Below are 21,413 nucleotides of genomic sequence, written 5' to 3'. Positions count from 1 at the left end.
CAGCAAAGGCTGAGATGGAACCTGTTGGCACCACCAGGCGCCAGAGGGGTCTGAGGAGGGTCAATTTAATTAGTCATCCTTCTTAAACTTGCCATTGATGTAGGCTACCCAGTCTAGAATCAGCCTCCACTCAGTGGCCCACACTAGCCCCATGGTGCCCATGGTGCCCCATATGCCCAGCATGGGAATCCAGTTCTTGGCCAGTTGGACATAGCAGGGGCCCAGGAACTTGCTCATTGTCTCATCGAGGTCTGATGTTCAGGGTGACCCAGGTGGACGCACAGCCTAGGCCCACAGAGATGCCACAGCCTGGGTCAACAGGGCACGCGATATCTGGATTCCTGGGCTGCTGCGCACACAGATCCACTTAGTAAAACTTTTAAGAGCTTCACTTTCCTTCTCTTGCGGTGCTAGCTGGATGCTCATGTCCTTAACTGCTGAAGGGAAGGCCTGGACTGCCAGCAGCAAGGCGGGAGTAAGCCCTGAAGTCAAGTGGACTTTTTCAAAATGTTTAAACTCCACTACCTCTTGCCTGGCATTTCTAGAAAGTGCACTGCACCCCACCTTCCAAAGAACTTAGAACCAGAAGCAAAAGAAATAGCACAGGCAAGGGAGGCAGGGACACTGAGACAGGAACAAGGTTGAGAAGCTGTTATTACTGCCTCTCCATCACCTTGCTTTCATTGTGAATTACGTATACTCATGCTTGGTTTAAAGTAGCATCTCTGTTACATTTGAATGGGTCTCCAGAGCTTTAAAGTGTAAACGTGCTTATATATATATAAGTCCCTGGGACACAGTGATTCTTGGTTCTTAAAACGTATAAGACCATAGTAGTTTATCTTGCTAGAAAAGACCAAGGGTGCTACGGAGGTCAAAGTAAGTATTCACTTTTACAATAAAGCTCATAGAAGATGAGGTTAAAATACGGTTGGACTTACGGGTATGATAGAACATCCTGCTATCATAAATTGATGTCAAGTTAGAAGTCTGATTGGTCTGGATGAGCCTTAATTAAAAAGAATTGTCACCATAGCTGGTTGGGCTCTTTGGATAGAACGTCGGCCTGCAGAATGAAGGGTTCTGGGTTCAATTCCAGTCAAGGACACATGCCTGGGTTGTGGACTTGGTCCCCAGTAGGGACATGCAGGAAGCAGCCAATCAATGATTCTCTCTCATCGTTGATGTTTTTATCTCTCTCCCTCTCCCTTCCTCTATGAAATATATTAATAATTGTCTCAATGACCATTCAAGGCTCAGGAAGAATTTGGAAGTACACGGAGCTAACAGGAGTTTTGAGGAGAATAGAACGCTCTAGACAGGAAGGGAATGATCAGACTCGAGTCCTGGCTTGGTCACTAACTTGCTATGTAACCTGGATATGGCCCTCAGCTCCTCATAGACTCAGAGATCTGCAAGCTGTAGGTAGGGGATTCTGAGGTTCACTCCTTTCTCAAGCACTTTTTGTGAAAGTTACATTCCTTTGAGTCTATTAAGACCCCTTGAGAAGAGGAGAATCCTATACTGAACATAGACTACTGGGTAAAAATGAGGTGTGGAAGACAGAGAATGGAAAACAAAATTAGCAAATGCAAAAAACCCCCCATAAAATATAAATAATTTTTTTTAATTTTTATTTATTTTTTAAAGTATTAGCGATGTCCCCTTCCCCTGCCCCCCCCACCCCTCACCCCTATCAAGCCCTCACCCTTGCCCCACCCCAGGCCTTCACCACACATTGTCTGTGTCCATAGGCTATGTATATATGCATATAAGCTCCTGGTTCATCTCTCCCCACCCCACACCATGCTTCCCTCTATAATTCACCAGTCTGTTTTATGGTTCTATGTCTCTGGATCTATTTTGCTCATTAGATCCACATATGAGTGAGATCATGTGATACTGCTCTTTCTCTGACTGGCCTATTTCGCTCAGCATAACACTCCCCAGGTCCCTCCATGTAGAAATACATTTTTTTTAAAATACATTTTATTGATTTTTTACAGAGAGGAAGGGAGAGAGACAGAGAGTTAGAAACATCGATGAGAGAGAAACATCGATCAGCTGCCTTCTGCACATCTCCTATTGGGGATTTGCCCGCAACCCAGGTACATGCCCTTGACCGGAATCGACCCTGGGACCTTTCAGTCCGCAAGCCGATGGCTCTATCCACTGAGCCAAACAGGTTTCGGCTTTATGTTCTTCTTTCAACATACCTTCATTTTTTATCTTTTTCCAGTATTGGAGGGGAAAAAAAAATCAACGAAGGAAGAAACTATATAAAGAATGTGGAATTTTTTGAACTTTTGCAAAAGCCAAAATAAGTTTCAGAAGATTCAGTAATTCACTTAAAAAAAAACAACTAAATATTTTTTTCTAAAGAATTTTTTAATAAGTTTTATTGATTTTCTACAGAGAGGAAAGGAGTGGGATAGAGAGTTAGAAACATCCATGAGAGAGAAACATTGATCAGCCGCCTCCTGCACGCTCCCCACTGGGGATGTTCCCACAACCATGGTACATGCCCTTGACAGGAATCGAACCTGGGACCTTGAGTTTGCAGGCTGACGCTCTATCCACTGAGCCAAACTGGTACTGGCTAAAGCTTTATTTGATTTATATAAAGTTTTGTATAACCCCTGAAGCCATCTGCATAATTCTTGTCAGCAAGGCAGTTGTCAAGGCAAGTGTCATTCGTAGGATGCTCCCATGTCTACAGAGCAGCTGAGTGGTCTCTGGATTCTCTCTGCAGCTGCACCTGTCTAAACGTTGAGCCCAGTGTGACATTCATTCATTTATTTGGAAGCATATCTATAAACATTTTCTATGCTCAAATTGTTCTGAATGAGAGTCTCTTCTGTGTTCCTATTGCTGTCCTTAGCCGTAAAAATTCTTTTCCGCCAAAGCCGGTTTGGCTGAGCAGATAGAGCGTTGGCCTGCGGACTGAAGGGTCCCGGGTTTGATTCCGGTCAAGGGCATGTACCTGGGTTGCAGGCACTTCCCCAGTGGGGGATATGCAGGAGGCAGCTGATCGATGTTTCTCTCTCATCGATGTTTCTAACTCTCTATCTCTCTCCCTTCCTCTCTGTAAAAAATCAATAAAATATGTTTTTTTTTAAAAAATAAAAATAAAAATAAAAAAAATCTTTCCCCACTGGTGCTTTTGGAAATTGGTTGAAATTCATGAAGACACCAGCATGTGTCTTAGGAACGGCAGCTCAGACTCTCCATCAGGGAGGCAAGGAAACCCTTGACACAGGAGGCAGCTTACTCTGGGGGAGCTGACTTGGCTGGATTTGGAGCCCCACCAATTCTGGCCTCCTGTCTTCAGTTCTCGGCTTTCTAAAATGGGAGGCACTTGGGGACCATTGTGGGATTAGAACAATACATGTAAAGTGCCTGAATTATGGAAGACAACTAGGGTTTTTTAGTTCTTATTGTGCAGATGTTTATTTAGCAAAAACTTATCCATTTTTCCCTTTTATCAACCCTTTTGAGCACTGTGAGATTTTATACTGTCTGGCCAGGTATCAGGCTGTGTTTAACATTTGTGTAGCTGGAGGTGACAAAGGCTCCAAATACCTCTGAGGTCTCTGCTTTTGTTTTTCCTGCTGCCTTCAGATTACCCTAAGAATTCCTTCTCAGAAAGAGTTTGCTTCATGCAGTGCGATTAGTTGGCATGCACTCATAGTTCAGAGGGCTAGAGAGTGTCACACCCAGGGGCAATGGTAAGATTTCTTTGAGGAGGTGGGGAAGGCATAGTTTTCTTTACTAAAATGAGAGGAGAAACTGGGAAAGGTGAGATGGGAAAAAAAAATCACAGATGACTCCTCAGGCAGATCAAATTTGAAAAGAGCACCTAGAAGGAACAGAACTTAGAAATTAATTTTCTCAAATACTTTGTAAACACTTACATACTCTTGAAAAGTCTTCATGTGCCCTGTTTTCCAGTGTTCTCAAATTTTCCATCAGGGAAGGTCTGTACGGATAGGAAGGAGAAGCAAAGCCTTCTGGGCTCTGGTAACTGTGGGTACAAATGAAGAGATTGAGGACAGGGAACTGCAGATGCCTCCTGTCCCCTCCTCTGCAGCCAGGACTCTCAGACGGGAGAGGGGGACACACAGACACTGGGGTTAGAATTGGAGGGCTGAGGACTGCTCCCCTGGGATTATCTGGGCAGACTGGGAGCCCCCAGCAGGGATGCTGCATGTCCTCGCTCTCTGGGTGAGAACTCCAGAGGGAAACTTGGAGTAGGACCCCACACATGGACCCAGACTAGCTACTCCCTGAGCGACAATAGGAGATACAAAGACTCTGCCCCTGTTGCCAGAAAAAACAAAATAGCTCCACCTCCCATCCCATATAACACCAATGGGAAAGGCACTGTGTTCATTTAAAGACAGGATTCAGTTCATGAGGCTGAACTCAGATATTAAATTGAGCTAAATATTTTCTTTTGCTCTTGTCCCCTCTATCCCCTGGTGGGGGACTCAAGAGAAAATCCACTTAGAAATAAATAAATAAGCTATATTTTTTCTGCACATTAAACATACTGAATATATTTGTGACTTTGATCCATAGTTATCTTTATTTATACAAAACTGTAACTCTATCTGACATTTCTTCTTAAAGGTTTTTCTTCCTCGGTACAATGTGCAAAGGAAATTTCTTATTATAAAAATCGTGCTGTGGTTTCAGCTGTTGTGTTCTGTGAAATGAGCTGACCTTATTTCACCAGATACTGAGCAGGGGTCTTGTGAAAATAGCATAAAGGCTCTTGTGAGGGGAGAACCCTTCCTAGTACCTAGTGATCAAAGTAATTCAGAATTTGTATATATTTCTTAAACAGAAACCTTCAAAAGTCATTGCTGAATTCCCACTCAGCACTGGGGACTCTTTGGTCCTAGCACAGGCCTAGGCACCTTCTGAGAGGGAGATCCAGTACTGAAAGGTCAGTTCTAGAAATGTCTGTAAAACATACATTTGGCAAATGAATGAACAAAGAAGCAAAGAAACACTCATAGAGAAGATGTTCCACTCTGCTGACTTAAAGTTCGCTTTCCAAAGGAGGTTTGAAGCTTCCTACTGTTTTTTCAGCTCCTTTGGATTTTTAAAGGCAGGACCTTTGAAGTCTAATGGGAGAAAGACAAGAAAGTGCTGGGCATTCAGAATCATGGGCAGTGGGAATATTGGGGAACCTCAGACCAGTCACTTCATCTCCCTGAACCAGTTTCAATCTGCAAAATAACTAATGTGTGTTTTTTAAAAAAATGTTTTTATTTATTAAATCCATTGGGGTGACATTGGTCACCAAAAACATATAGGTTTCAGGTGTGGGTTCTATGTTACAGGATCTGTATATTGCACCTTGTGACCAACGCAGGAAGCAACACCAGGCTGGTGAACAGGAGATGAGGTGTAAGGGCGCATCATGGGTCAACTGGCCACCAGAGGCCAAAGGACTGGCCTGTGAAGGACCAGGAACAGGAGCAACATCCTGGCGTGAACCTGGTCTGCAGTCAGAACCCTCTCCTCCCCGAGGCAGGACATAAAGCAGCTACTGCATTTCTGAACAAGAAATTGAGACGCGGGTTTTGACCAAAAAATTAAGATATTTTAAAAATTCATGAATCTATGTGGGATGTCCTAAAGAGGATGAAGATATCATATGTATGTACATGTTAATGAATCAGGTTTATTACAAATAAAAAATATATGAAATCCGAAAAGAGCTCTTTGCTCAGGAAATCATTCAGCAAGTGTGTGCTGTCTACCTGGGTCTTGGGGGCTTGGCCTTCACAGGTCACCTTTCAGGTGCTGAGAGGGCCTGAGAGACAGACAGGCGAACAAGAACCAAGGCCACACTTTATTTCAGAAGATAGGAAGAGCCATGAAGAAAATAGACTTAGCTTATATGACTAGGGAGCCACAGGGACACAAAAGATTTCTATTGGTGCCCTGACCTATGACCTTAAACGCAGTGGTTCACAGGACAAAGTGTGGGATCCCAGGTGCTGTGGGTCAGAAACCTGAGGTGGTTCATTGGGTTGCCCTCCTCCCAGGAGGCCTCAGGGTCCTGCACATGGGGAGGTGCAGAATCCATTCCTTATGGCACAGTTCCCTTCTGTGTCCCTGCCAAAGCCACACCCAGCTTCCTGGGGCTCCCCAAAATCTTGGCCTTTGATCCCTTCCTCCAGCCTCAAAGACAGCAACTCTAGTGGAGTCCCTCCCTGGCTTCTCTGACCCACCCTCCCACCCAGTTTTCACTTTGAAGAACACCTAGTTACTGAGGGCCAGGACCCAGGAGAGCCACACCTCCTGTGGTTTCTGTAGAGGGCCTTTGGTATGTTGGGGTCAATAAATGTTTATTCACTGATTTTTAACAACAACACCACCAGAAAACTTGAGAGGTTGGCCCGCATGGCTGGCCTGGCATGGTGGCTAGGTTACCTCTATGACCTGTCTTACCATTCTGACCTCTGTTAGTATTGTGACCTACTGCCAGGTGATATACCATAGGGCTGGCTACATGGGGGCTTCAGAGCAGAGTGACTCCCTAGCAGGCTCAGGAAAGGGCTCCCCAACATGTTTAAACTGAGACATGGCTGTTGAGACAGAGCTGGCGCCATGGAGACCTGGGGAAGCCACCCCAAAAGGAGAGGCAGTGCCCCAGGGCAAGGACAGCCAGGCTGGATGGGAACAGCAGAGAGCGGGGGGTCGGGGGGGGGACATAGAGGGCCCTAGTGTGGGTTGAAATTGCTATCACAGCAGGAAGGCTTTTAGGCACGAGAATAGGGGGATCTGATTTATATTTTTTAAAGATCACTCAGTGATTTGACATTTGAAATGATATTTGACATGTATCCTGAGAGCCCGGGAGGATTTGGGCAGATGAAGACGGTGAGATGTGCTTCATGTGCAGACAGTGGACACGGCCTGGAGGCAGGACAGATGAACACTGGGGACCAGAGCACATGCCTCGCAGAGCCTGTGAGTGATGGGAACAGGCAGGGAAACAGAAGACCCTGCATGGATGGGGCAGGGCAGGGGAAAGGGGTCCTTCCATGGAGGGGGCAGGGTAGGAGAGGCAGTGAAACCTCCATGGAGAGGGCAGGGCAGGGAGGAGAGAGGACCCTCCATGGAGGGGAAAGGAAGGGAGGAGAAGGGACCCTCCATGGAGGGGAGAGGGCATGGAGGAAAGGGGACCCTCCATGTAGGGGACAGGTAGGGAGGAGAGGAGACCCTCAATGGAGGGGAGAGGGCAGGGAGTAGAGGGGACCCTCCATGGAGGGGACAGGAAGGGGGGAGAGAGAACCCTCCATTGAGGGGAAAGGAAGGGAGGAGAGGGGACCCTCCATGGAGGGGAGAGCGTAGGGAGAAGAAGGGACCTTCCATGGAGGATGCAGGGCAGTGGGGAGAGGGAATCCTCCATGGAGGGACAGGCAGGGAGGAGAGGGGAACCTCCATGGAGGGGACAGGGTCATGGGGAAAGGGAACCCTCCATTGAGGGGACAGGCAGGGAGAAGGGGGACCCTCCATGGATGGGACAGGCAGGGAGGAGAGGGGACCCTCCATGGAGGTGTCATGCAGGGAGGAGTGGGGATCCTCCATGTAGGGAAAAGGGCAGGGATGAAATGGGACCCTCCATGGAGGGTGCAGGGCAGTGGGGAACCTTACATGGAAGGGACAGGTAGAGAGGAGAGTGGACCCTCCATGGAGGGGTGAGGGCAGGGAGGAGATGGGACCCTCCATGGAGGCGGCAAGGGTAGGGAGAAGAAGGGACCTTCCATGGAGGGTGCAGGGCAGTGGGGACAGGGAACCTTCCATGGAGGGGACAGGCATGGGTGTGAGGGGAAACTCCATGGAGGTGATGGGCCAGGAGAAGAGGGGACCCTCCTTTCCAGGACACGTAGGCAGTAGAGGGGTCCCTCCATGGAGGGAACAGGCAAGGAGGAGCGGGGACCCTCAATAGAGGGGATGGGTCAGGGAGGAGAAGGATACCTCCATGGAGGGGAAGGGCAGGGAGGAGAGGGGACCCTCCATGATGGAGAAGGGCAGGGAGGAGTTGGGACCCTCCATGCAGGGGGGACTGTTAGGGTGATGGGAACTCTCCATGGAGGGGACAGACAGGGAGGAGAGAGGACCCTCCATGGAGGGGACAAGACAGGGAGGAGATGGGAACCTCCATGGAGGGGACGGGTCACGGAGTAGAAGGTACTCTCCATGCAGGGGGACAGTAGGGTTATGGGAACCCTCCATGGAGGGGACAGGTAGGGAGGAGTAGGGACCCTCCACGGAGGGCATGGGTCAGGGAGGAGAAGGACCCCTCCATGGAGGGGACAGGGCAGGGAGGAGAGGGGACATTCCATGGAGGGGACATGCCATGGAGGAGAAGGGACCCTCAATAAAGGGGACAGATCAGGGAGGAGAAGGATCCTTCCAGGGAGAGGAAGGGCAGGGAGGAGATGGGAACCTCCATGGAGGAGATGGGTCAAGGAGGAGAAGGTACCCTCCATGGAGCGGGGAGCGTAGGGGACAGGGAAGGGAGAATAGGGGACCCTCCATGGAGGGGGCAGGGCTATGGGGAAGGGATACAGGGAACCCTCTAAGGATGGGCTGGGCAGGGAGGAGAGGGGACACTGCATGAAGAAGGGAGGGCAGGGGAAGTGGGGGCCCTTCATGCAGGAGACAGGGCAGTGGAGCAGGGGACCCACCATGGAGGGAAGAAGACAGAGAGTGAAGAGACCCTCCATGGAGGTTATAGCTAAAGAGGAGATGGGACCCTCCGTGGAGGTAACAGGGCAGGGAGGAGAAAGGACCCTCCAAGGAAGGGAAGGATAGTGGGCATGGGTGCTCTATATGGAGGGGGAAGGGCAGGGGGTTTGGGGAACAGGGAACTCTCCATTGATGGGGCAGGGCAGTGGGGACTGGCAACATGGGACCCTCCAAGGATTGGCTTGTCAGAGAGGAGAGGGGACTCTCCATGGAGGAGGGAGGGCAGGGAAAGTGGGGACCTTCATGGAGTGGACTGGGCAGAGAGGAGAGGGGACTCTCCTTGGAGAGGACAAGGCAGGGAGGAGAAGGCACCCTCCATGGAGAGGGAAGAGCAGAGGAAAAGGGAACCCTCCGTGGATGGGACAGGGCAGGGGGGAGAGGGCATACTCCTTGGAGTGGACTGGGCACGGAGGAGAGGGGACCCTCCAGGGAGGGGGCAGGGCAGTGGTGACAGGGAAACCTCCATGGAGGCTACATAACAGGTGCGGCAGGGAACCCTCCATGGAGGGGGCAGGGCTCGAGGTGGGGGGGCTGGCCAGGGAACCCAACAGGGATGGGTCAGACAGGGAGTAGAGGGGACCCTCCTTGGAGGCGGCAGAGCAGAGGAACAGGAAACCCTCCATGGAGGGGACAGGGCAGGGGGGAGAGGGCACACTCCATGGAGGGGACAGGGCAGGGAGGAGAGGGGGCTCTTCATAGAGGGTAGAGGGCAGGAGACAGGGAAACCTTCATGGAGGGGGCAGGGCAGGGGGACAGGGAAACCTTCAGAAAGGAGTTAGAGCTGGGGGACAGGAACTGCACTTGCAGGGATGGAATAGTGGGTACAGGAAACCCTCCATGCAGTGGGGAGGACAGGAAGGAAGGGAACCCCAATTATAGGGGGCAGGGCAGGGAGGAGAGGGGAGACCAGGAACCCTCTATGGGGAGGGGGCAGGGCAGTGGGACAGGTAATCCCCATGCAGAGGGTAGGGAAGGAGGAAAGGGAACCTCACTTTGAGAGGGCAGGGCACAAAGGAGACAGAATTATCCATTGAGAGGGCTGGGCAGGGGGACAGGGATCCCAACTTTAGGGGGAGAGGCAGGGAGGAGAAGGTACCCTCCATGGATGGGGCATGGCAGGGGTGTAGAGAACCCCACTTTGAGGAGGAGGGTCAGGGAGGAAGATTTCCTTCGTGGAGGGGGCACGGCAGGGGGACAGAGAACCTCAGTTTGAGGGGGCAAGCAGTGGAGAAAGGGAGCCCCAGTTTGAGGGAGAAGGGCATGGAGGAGACAGAATCCTTCATGGAGGGACAGGGCATGCATGAGAGGGAACAGGGAACCCTCCATGGAGAGGAGAGGCTGGGGGGATAGGGAAGCCTACTTTGAGACAGCAAGGATTTCAGCACAGGTCCTGAAATAGATGGCAGGGCAGGGGGGAGAGGGCATCATCCAGGGAGGTAGCAGGGCAGGGAGGACAAAGGACCCCACATAGTCCGAGCAAGATAGGGGGGTTAGGGCACCATCCATGGAGGGGCCAGGGAAGGGGGGACATGGGAGTAGAGATAGGTAACAGGAGAAACAGACCCCTCCATGGAGAGTTCCCTGTTCCCCATGGTGGAGCCCTTGCCCCCAGCCCTGCCCCTTGGCAGCATTCCCTCTCATACCTGTCCATCGGCCCCTCCCCTGGTCCCCTGACCCTGCTGCCCTGCCTTCCCATGGAGGGGCTGCTGTCTCTCCTGCTCTGACCACTCTGTGGTTGGTCCCCTTATCCCTCTGCCCTTTCCCTCCATGCAGGGTCTTCTGTTTCCCTGCCCTGACCCCTCACTCACAGGCATCTGAAGGGCATATGCTCTGGTCTGTCCAGTGTTCATCTCTCCTGCCTCCAGGCCGAATGTCCACTCTCTGTACTTGAAGCATATTCTCACCTTCTTCATCTGTCTAAATCCTACCCGTGCTCTCAAGACACATCTCAAATATCATTTCAAATGTCAAATCACAAGCAGGGGATGGGGGGTGGAGGGTGGGGGCTGGGAAGTTGGGGGTGGAGGATGGGAGGTGTGGGGTGTGGGGTGCGTGATGGGGGGGCGGTGGGGGGTAGGGTTGGGGGTAAGAGTGGGAGGTGGGTGTGAGGGGTAGTGTTGGGGAATGAGAGCTGGCGGGAGGGGAGTTGGGGGTGGCAGATGGGGGCTGTGCATTGGGGATGTGGTGAGGCAGATGGGGGCTGGGTGTGTGGGGTGTGGGGTGGCAGGTGGGGTGGCGTGTGGGGAGTAGGGGGTAAGGTTGGTGGTGACAGGTAGGGGAGGGAGAAGAGGGCATAGGGGGGATAAATGGTGATAGAAGGAGACTTGACCTGAAGCCAGTGAGCACACAATGCGATATACAAATGATGCATTATAGAATTGCACACCTGACCTATGCAATTTTATTAATGAATGTCACCCAAATAAGGTTGATTAAAAATAAATAAAAGGTGGGTCTTTTGAGGTTGATTAGGTTATGAGGGTTGAGCCCTCGTGAATAGGATTAATACCCTTTTCAAAGATATCCCATGCTAGACTTATCAGGAGATGCTTTTATATGTTATATAAATGTCTAACCACTATTTTGTACACTTGAAACTAATATTGAATGTCATCCCTAATTGAAAAAAAATTAAAGAAGTAATTCTTAATAAAAATGAAAATGCAAATCAGAGTGATCTTTAAAAAATATAAATCAGATCATTACACTCTGTGCCTAAAAGCCTTAAGTGCTCCAGCAGGGGTCAGCTCTCCAGACAGAATCATGCCTGTGAGGGTGTTACACTGCTGGGAGAGGAATGCCCTGTCTTCTTCCTCCAGTGGCTCCCTTCACTGCTCTGGTGATGTGTGGCACTGGTGCAGGGCAGAACTGTGCTTCCTTGAGAGTGAGCTAAGCATCACTTTGGCTGCTTAGTTATAGTGTGGGAGCAGACACACAGAAAATAAATTTAAGCCTTAAAAGTTCTCACAGCATTTCAACCCTCCAAACGGACCTCTATCCTCCCTTCCCTACACTCCAGCCAGCCTGGCTCACCCAGCCTTGAGGAAAGAAGGCAGGGACAGTGCTGCCCGGGAAGCCAGTGAGCATGCATGTGGTCGGAAGTCTGGAGAGAGCTCCAGTTCTCTTAGGACAGAAATGGAGGGATGAATCTGCTGAAATCAGCCACCCATGAGGGGATTCTACTTTTCACTACGTGATGGCTGGATTGCACCTGCATGATCCCACCATGCTCTCGCTCCCCTGTGGGGATCCATGTGTCATCTACAACAGGAAGCAGCTCTCTGGCCTTTGAGAATCCACAGACCTTCTGCAAAGCCCTTAAACTCACACAGCTGATCTCAGACTACAGATTCCAGACACCTTCAATCCTGGGAAGCAGCCTCTTTTGACTTTTTCATTCTCCTCCTACAAACAATGCCAGGTCTGCGTCTTCTGTACACTGCTCAAGGATGTGTGAGGACCCAGCGGGTGGCAGCTGGACGTGGTATACCCTGGGACATTTGCTGAGTGGCCTCAGACCCAACACTGACACTGAGCTTGAACCTGCATCCATCTGGTGAGCACCACTCACCTCTACCTGGGGACTCCCTGAGAACCTCCCTCATGCAACTTGAGTGCTTCCAGAGACTCTTTCATTAACTGAGACAAACAGGCACCCGGCAGATGGAGGCAGACAGGGAGGCAGAACATGGTGTGCTCTGGGGCTTTTGCTGACCTACCCCCAGGCTCAATGCTAGTCAAAGCCAGCTTTGGTGCCCTGCTTGGACCTTCCTGTGCTCACTGGGCCTCAGCAGAGACTGTCACAAATTGTGAATTGCTTTGTAGATGCAGAGAGTTTGCCCTGGGAGAGTCACATCAAGCATCTGACATTGTTCAGCACCAGAGTCCCTCCCAGGAAGCCCCAGGAACAACAAGCCGATAGCCAGCTTCAGAGCACATCAGAGAAGGATACAATTAGCCTCAGAAGCGGCAGATCCAAAGAGAGATCTAGGCAGGCACCAGACCCCGCTGAGATGAATTGCGCTCCACGTGGTCAACACCTGTCAGCAGCTCATACACTACACTGTAGGCAGGGTACACTGTGGTCACAGCCAACTAGCCTGAGCATCGAATCACTACATGAATGGGCCAACAGCCATCAAGAATCAACTGCCACAGGAAGGTTCACATAACACACACGGGACATCCCTGGAGCACTCAACTCAGATGATCAAGAAGAAATTGCCACTGGGTTCCACAGGACTCCTACTACACGAAGCCACACTACCAAGACCTGGATTTTAATACAAAGAAAGAAACACACAGAGGCAGCCAAAATGCAAAGAAACATGCCCCAAATTTAAGAACGGGACACATCCAGAAAAAATGCTAAACAAAGTGAGGCAAGCAATATTTCAGATAGTTAATTGAAGTTAGGTGAAGAATGGATGAAATCATTGGGAACTTGAAAACTGAGAGTAGGCATGAAAAAGAACATTTAAGCCATATAAAAGATCCAGTCAGAAATAAAGAGTAAAATCTTTGAAATGAAGAATACACTAGAGAAAATAAATAATTTGATTAAGGAGAGAATCAAATTAGTGATTTGGAAGACAAGGTCACAGAAGACAAAAGCAGCAAAAAGAAAAAAGAACTTTTAAAAATGAGGAATGTTTAGGGGACTTTTGGGACAACATGACACATTAACAACATCCACATTATAGGAGTACAAGGACAAAAGAAAGGTTAAGGGACTACACCATATTAACAGAAATAATGACCGAACACTTCCCTAACCTGGTGAAGGAAGAGACACACGTCCAGGAAGCACAGAGTCCCAAACAAGATGAACCTAAAAAGGCTTGACACCAGGACACATCATCATGACTATGACAAAGATTAAAGACAGGACATCTTAAAAGCAACAAAAGAAAGACGGTCAGTTACCTACAAGGGAGCTCCCATAAGACTGTCAGCTTATTTCTCTACAAAAACATACCAGGCCAGTAGGGATTGGCACAAAATATTCAAAATAATGACAAGCTAGGACCTTCAACCAAGACTACTTTACCCAGTAAGGCTGTCATTTAAAATTGATGGAGAAATAAAGAGCTTCCCAGACAAGAAACAGCAAAAGAAGTGTGTTACCACCAAACCATTAGTATAAGAACTATCAAGAAGGAATAAAAGGGAAACAGAGTTAAAAGAATAAAACATATCTACAAATAATCACTTTAAATGTAAGTGGCTTGACTGCTGCAATTAAAAGACATGGTAGCTGAATCGATAAGAAATCAAGAACCATATATATGCAGTCAACAAGAGACCTATCTCAGAATGAAAGATATACAGACGAAAAGCAAGGGGATGGCAAAAGGTATTTCATGCAAATACAAATGAAAAATAAGCCGGGGAGGTAAACCTAGAGCTGACAAAATAGACTTTAAAACAAAGGCTATATTGAGCGATAAGAATGGACACCACAGAATGATAAAGAGAGCAATCCAACAAGAGGATATAACCCTTGCAAACATGTATTTCTTCAACATAAGAGCAAGTAAATGTGTAAATCAAATCCTGATGTACATAAATGGAGAGTTCAACAATAATACAGACGTAGTAGGGGATTTGAACAATCCCACTGGCATCAATGGCTGGATCTTCCGCACAGAAAATCAAGAAGCAAAGAGTGGCCTGGTGCTGGACTCTGCAGCAGCAGCAGCAGCAGCAGCAGCAGCAGCACATATAGTAAAGCTGGAATGATGCAGAGGAGATTAGGGTGGCCCCTGTGCAAGGGTGACACTCAAATCAGTGAAGAGTTCCCTTCTCCCTAGCGTGTGACATGCTCCCCTGGCTCCCCTGGCTCCCCTAGGCTCCCCTGGCTCCCCTGGGCTGGGGCCCCTGCGGGTTGGGGTGGAGGGAGATGGGCGGGGGCTGGGGGGGGAGGGAGACGGGCGGGGGCTGGGGGGGGAGGGAAAAGGCGGGGGGGGGAGACTTGGGCCCTGACCTCCTCCTGGGCTGGGGTCCCTGTGGGTGGGGGCGGAGGGAGAAGGGCAGGGGCTGGGGGGGGAGGGAGATGGGCGGGGGCTGGGGGGGGAGGGAGAAGGCGGGGGGGAAGACTTGGGCGCTGCCTCACCCTTGCACAGGGCGGCCTCACACCTAGTCTTTAAAAAAAAAAAAAAGAGTGGACTGAAATAACACAATAGATCAAATGGATTTAATTGGTATCTTCAGAGCATTTTCACCCTGAAGCAGTAGAATATACATTCTTTTTAAGTGGACGTGCAACATTATCTAGATAGACCACATGTTAGGGCACAAAAACAGTCTCAGTAAATTTAAGAAGATTGAAATCATATCAAGAATCTTTTCTGATCATAACTGTATAAAACTAGAAGTCAATTAGAAAAAACTGACCTACAAGTGATCTATTACTGAATTGTACACACCTAAAACCACCCATGCCCCAATAAATTTATTAACAGAGATAAAAGCAATGAAAAGCAAAAATGAATAAATAAATAAAAATTTGGGGATACATGGTGGTGAGAATTGCATGTCAATATACTTGATGTATACTTAAATGTGGTTAAAACTCTAAATCTTATATTTATTTGACCACAATAAAAATTAGTAATTATAGGATTAAAAAGAAAAAAGAAAAAGAAAAAACTATAAAACACAGAAAGTCTTGGAGGCTAATTAACATGTTACTAAACAATGAATAGATAACAATGAGATCAAGGAAATAATGAAATAATACCTTGAAACACATGGAAATGAGAACACAACAATCCTAACGCTATGAAGCACAGGATAAGCAGTCCTAAGAGGAAAATTCCTAACATTACAGGCCTACCTCAAGAAACAAGAAAAATCTGAAATACATCATCTAACTTGACACTTAGAGGAACTAGTGCAAAAGAAAAACAAAGACACCATAAAGTGAGAAGAATAAAGAAAATAATAAAGATCGGAGCAGAAATAAACAAAGCAGTAAAAAACAAACATGAGATCAATGAAGCTAAGGCCATTGTGTGTCAGTGGTTGGAGATGTAGTCCACGGAACAAAGGATCATGCGTTCGATTCCCAGTCAAAGGCATGTACCTGGGTTGCAGGTTCACCCCTGCCACCTGTTGAGGTGTACATGTGTGTGAGACAACCATTTGATGTGTGTGTCTCACACTGATCTCTCTCTCTCTCTCTCTCTCTCTCTCTCTCTCTCTCTCTCTCTCTCTCTCCCCTCTCTTTCTCCCTTCTTACCTCCCTCCCTCCCTCACTCCCACATCTCTAAAAAAAATTCATTGGACAATATATACTAGGTGAGAATTAAGAGAAAAAATAACTTCTCAACAAACGCAGGTGCTGGACTGGATGGCTTCACAGTGCATTTCATCAAACAGTCAGAGAAGAACTAGCACCTGTTCTCCTCAAACTCATCCAAAACACTCAAGATAGGGGAAGCCTCCCAAGCTCATTTTATGCATCCAGCATTCTCCTAATTCCAATCCACAATAAGACTTTATAAAGAAAAAAAAAATTATAGGCTAATATCCCTGATGAATGTAGATGCTAAAATCCTCAACAAAATATTGGCAAACTGGATCCAGTAATACATTTAAAAGATTACACATCAGGATGAAGTGAGATTTATTCCAGGGATGCAAACTTGGTACAGTATCTACACATAAAAAACATGATACATCGTAAACAAAATAAAGAATCAAATTCACATGATTACAACAATAGACGCAGAAAGCATTCACCAAAACACAACACCTATTCATTATAACAACTCTCAGTGAAATGTGAATAAAGGGACTTCACCTGAACATAATAAAGATCATGAAGAAATAAGAAAGAAAGAAAGAAAGAAAGACAGAAAGAAAGAAAGAAAGAAAGAAAGAAAGAAAGAAAGAAAGAAAGAAAGAAAGAAAGAAAGAAAGAAAGAAGGAAAGAAAGAAAGAAGTGGAAGAAAGAAGAAAGTGAAAGAAAGGAAGGAAGACAGGAAGAAGTTGAAGAAGATACAAATTAATAAAAGCACATACGGTGTTCAAAGATAGGAAGAATTAACAACGTTCAAATGTCCAATGACGTAATTCAGAGAGCTACAACAAATATCACAAAAATTTATATGGAAGTACAAAAAAAACACAAAAAACACCAAAAAACCCAACACACACGCACACACACACACACACACACAAACAAAACAAAATAAAACCAAACCAATAGAGTAATCTTGAGAAAGAAGAACAAAGTGGGAGGAATCATGCTACCTGATAACAAACTATACTACGAGGCCATAGTAATAAATATAGTATGGTACTGGCATAAAACAGACATAAAGATCTGTGGAACAGAACAAAAAGTCCAGAAATAAACCCATACATTTATGGTCAATTAATATTTGACAAAGGACACAAGAATATACAATGTGGTAAAGATAGTCCACTCAAAAAATGCTATTGGGAAAATTGGGCACATAAGTGGAAAAATAAATGAATGCAGACTACCTTCTTACACCATATTGAAGAATAAACGCAGAATGGATTAAAAACTTGAAAGTGACATTTGAAACCGTAAAACTTCTAGACGAAAATAAAGGCAATAAATTTTCATAGAAATATTTTTTTATTCTGATATATCTATTTGGGCAACAGAAGCAAAAGAAAAACTAAACAAATGGGACTACATCAATCTAAAAAGTTGTTGCACAGCAAAGGAAACCACCAAGAAAATGAAAAGACAACCCACTGAAGGGGAGAACATATTTGCCAATGATACATCTGATAAGGGTTTAATATCCAAAATTTATGAAGAACTTAAAAAACTCAACATCATAACAAAATTAAACAATCCAATTTAAAAATGAGCAAAGAACCTAAACAGACACCTCTCCAGCGAGGACCTGCAGATGATTATTACACAAAAAGATGCTGAGCATCACTAGTCATTACAGAAATGGAAATTAAAGTCACAGTGAGGTATCACCTCACATCTGTCAGAATGGCTATCATCAATAAATCAATAAACATCAAGTGCTGGTGAATATGTGGAGAAAAGAGAACTCTCGTGTACTCTTGGTGGGAATGCAGATTGGTGCAACCACTGTGGTAAGCAGTATGAAGTTACCTCCAAAATTAAAAATAGAACTGCTTTATGACCTAACATTTCCACTTCTGAGAATATCTCTGCAGAAACCTGAAACACTGATCGGAAAGGATATATGCAATGCTATGTTCACTGCAGCATTACTTACAATAGCAAAGATTTCACAGCAGCCCAAGTGCCCAGCAGCAGATAAGTGGAGAAAAGGCTGTGGTACATTAACACAACGGAATACGACTCACCCACACACACAAAAAGGAAATGAAGGAAATCTTACCTTTGACAACAGCATGGATGGAGCCGGTGAGTATTATGCTAAGTGAAGTGAAGTAAGCCAGTCAGAGAAATACAAGTTCCTTATGGTTTCACTTATATGTGGAATCTAATGAACAAAATAAACTACAATCAAAATAGAAACAGACTCATAGGTGCAGAAAACTGACTGAATACTGTCAGAGGGGAGGAGGTTGGGGGACTAGGGAGAAAAGGTGAAGGGATTAAGCAAAGAAAAGACTTACAGACACAGACAGCAGTTTGGTGATTATCACAGAGAGAGGGGTGTGTGTAGAAGAGGGCTTAGAAAGGATAAATTGTGATGGAAGGAGATCTGACCTGGGGTAAGAGGGGAGGGAGGTGAGATACATAATTCAACATACAGGTGATGTATTACAGAACTGTATACCTGAAAGCTACATGATTTCATTACCAATCTCACCCCAATATATTCAATTTAGAAAAATAGGCCATTGTGGCACATGCTACAACCTGGATGGACCCTGAAGACATGATGCTCAATGAAATAAGCCAGTCACAAAAGGACAAATAGTGTGTGATCCCACTCACATGAGGTCCCTAGAGCCATCAGAGTCATAGAGGTAAGATGGAGGGTACCAGTAATGGGGGAGTGGATGCAGAGTTGTTGTTTAGTGGGGACAGAGCTTCAGTTGGAGAAGATGAGAACAGTGATGGAGCCGATGGTGGTAACGGCAGCACAACAATATGATTGTTAAGTTGAGTTAAGGACCACTTAACAGCACTGGACTGTGCTCTGAAAAATAGTTAAAATGGTAAATTTCATTGTGTATATATTACTGTGATAATAATATACCCCCCCCAAAAAAAAAATAGAAGGCTCTGTCCTGGGTGTGGGAGAATCAGGTAGAGCTGTTTTCTATCGGCCCTACATGGGCAGTTGGGTCACTGTCAATATCCTGGCTGTGAGATTTTTGTAAGATATTATTGAGAGAAACCAGGTCAGATTCCATGGGCTACCTCTGCGTTCTCTCTTATAAATAATGGAATCTACAATTATATTTTTAAAAGGTTAAAAACTAAAAGGGGTGACAACCAGATTTGGTTGTCTTGCCCCAGGGAATCTGGTCCAGCAGGTCCACTTGGGGTCAGGGCTGAGTATAAGGAATTGCCCACAGGAACTGGTGGTCAGTGGGATTGAGGGCCACCATCCAGACCAGTGACCTACACAGCTAAGTTCTCATCCCATCATGAAGCTTCCACAGCTTTTAATGCAGCTGCTGTGTCTCAGCCACCTCTAATGCGATCACTCGGGGGAACAGCTCCTTCACTGTGCCACCTGGTTTCTTAAGGGAGCTTCAAACCTTTTAACCATCTCACAAAACACAACACAGGTAGTGCAATCCTCCCACAGTGACCCTCTGCTTCATTAAACCACATCCACCAAGTGACCAGGATGGGCCTTTTGTGCCATTCCAGGAACGCTGGGCCAGGGTCTCGTCGACAGAGCAGATTCACTTCTCCGTGCCTTGGTTGGGACCTGGGTACAGGGCCCAGGAGTGACGAAACCCAAGGACAAGGATGAAGGAAGGCAGCATTGTCCTTGGAAGCAGGTGCCTTTTAATCATCTACAGATCTCAACTGTAGAAAAGATACCTATGCCCTGTTAAAGGTCAGGAAAGATAAATAGTTTTTCTCTTTGTACTCGACAGAGTGGTGCTCAAAATGAACTAAAAATAATACCCTGTCTTCATATGCTCTCTCCTTCCTTAGATGGCTCCAATTTTCCTGTCAACTTGAATGCGAGATGGAAGAAGTAATGCTGGTGGATGAAATCAACACATCCCTATTTTAAGGGGTGAAACGTAGATGAGAGACGGAGTGTCACTCATTAAAGGTTTGGTACTTACTCTGTGGTCAAGTAGGGAGTTTGTAATTGTCCATCCAAACCTGTACCATTAGGGTAATAATGTAGGGCTGTCATGAAGGCCTTTTCAGTGTCTGTACCCCATAAAATCTTGCTCTTTTTGGTCCATGATGTGGGCCAGGGAGCCACCAAAGCTCATCCTCTGCACGCAGTGACTCAGGGCTCCAGGGCTCCCCTGGCTTGTGGATTTAGCTGGCAATGAGCACAGCTCAATGGTGTAGAGGTCAGACAGACGAGTGGTGTCAGGATGGCCTGGGAGCAGCCACTCATGGCTATCCTTGCCTCTGGCCAGAGCTGATTCACATGGTGAGAGAGGCTCAGAAATGCAGAACAGCACAAACTCCTTGCTACTTGGCACACAGGGCAGCACACTCACCCTCTTGTTCCTTTACCTGTGCAGCCAGCCAACTCAGTCACCTTCAGGAAGAACATCCAGAAAGAATAATAAAATGAAAGTACCTCATGCCAATCCACATAGCACTTCAAAGTACTAAGAGTAAAAACTCACTGTCCATGCATTTCTACAGAAAGGCTACTTGCTGTCCAGACCCATATTCTTGCTCTTTTTTCTTCTTCTCAAAAGAAGAAAACACATCATTCTGGAGCCATCGAGATGGAGCAGATCAATGGCCAGCTGTCCACCCAGTGATGTCAACCATGGTCTCAGAGAGAATAGTATCTGCGGACTCCAGAGAGAGCAGCAGTGGGCTGAGTGGGGAGAGAATTGAGAACTTGACCAGTGACCAGCACGGTGGTGAGCTGATTTGTCTTGAAGGCAGTGAGTCTTAGCACTGCTCTGTGCGCAGGACGGGAGTGACTCAGAGAGGACTGGACCAGGGGCCTGTTGGAGCCAGAGTGGCGGCTGCCCTGGACCCTTCCCCCTTCTCTCCTGGCCGGGCCCTGGACTCCAAAGTATTCTGGTGACTCCTAATTATTTTTCTTCTTTTTCTCTTGCCAGTTTTCCTTGAAAACCATCCTGTTATATGAAGCTTCCACACAGCTCATGGGTGGAGAGGAGTGTAAGGTTCTGAGAGAACCAGAGCTTCTAGCAGAAGGACCAGTAAGGTGGCTGAAATCCAGGGAGAGAGGAGCTGTGAGTGAGCTGGACCCGCACAGAGCACACCCTGGAGGCCAGCATAGGCTCTGCGCATGCTGATGCTGAGGTCACCCCCAGAGCTGCTGAGACACAAGTGACTCTGAACTTCATATGCTCCACAGCCTTACACAGGGGGCTCTCACCTCTGACACTCCGTGGTGGGAAGACAGACTGTGGAGCCCCGTCCAGCAGGGGCAGCACATCCATCACCAGCCTCATGTGAAGTCTGGAAGGAGAAAGGATCTGCATGTGAACAGGCACAGGGGTCAAGT

The 21,413-nt window shown here is 47.1% G+C and overlaps 2 protein-coding genes and 2 non-coding genes across 4 annotated transcripts in view; 2 read left to right on the top strand and 2 right to left on the bottom strand.

Moving 5' to 3' along the window:
- Positions 1-69: 69 nt before the first annotated feature.
- Positions 70-237, bottom strand: LOC132213013 (cytochrome b-c1 complex subunit 10-like). Its single transcript, XM_059658969.1, has one exon. It carries the CDS (start codon positions 235-237, stop codon positions 70-72), a length of 168 nt encoding a protein of 55 aa, XP_059514952.1.
- A 48-nt stretch (positions 238-285) lies between these two features.
- Positions 286-21,413, bottom strand: part of LOC132213904 (protein Daple-like) — a 144,495-nt gene continuing 123,367 nt past the window's right edge. The window contains 1 exon segment of the mRNA XM_059660785.1: positions 286-455. Coding sequence (XP_059516768.1) covers positions 286-455 — 170 coding nt within the window.
- LOC132214035 (small nucleolar RNA SNORA74) lies at positions 11,508-11,710 on the top strand. Its single transcript, XR_009448135.1, has one exon. It is a non-coding gene; the product is annotated as a small nucleolar RNA SNORA74 (small nucleolar RNA).
- LOC132214016 (U6 spliceosomal RNA) lies at positions 14,482-14,585 on the top strand. Its single transcript, XR_009448121.1, has one exon. It is a non-coding gene; the product is annotated as a U6 spliceosomal RNA (small nuclear RNA).

The sequence above is a fragment of the Myotis daubentonii genome, chromosome 12 (assembly GCF_963259705.1).
Source record: "Myotis daubentonii chromosome 12, mMyoDau2.1, whole genome shotgun sequence".
NCBI lineage: Eukaryota > Metazoa > Chordata > Mammalia > Chiroptera > Vespertilionidae > Myotis > Myotis daubentonii.
Note: the sequence above shows the minus strand (reverse complement) of the source record. Positions and strands in the feature narration are given on the sequence as shown.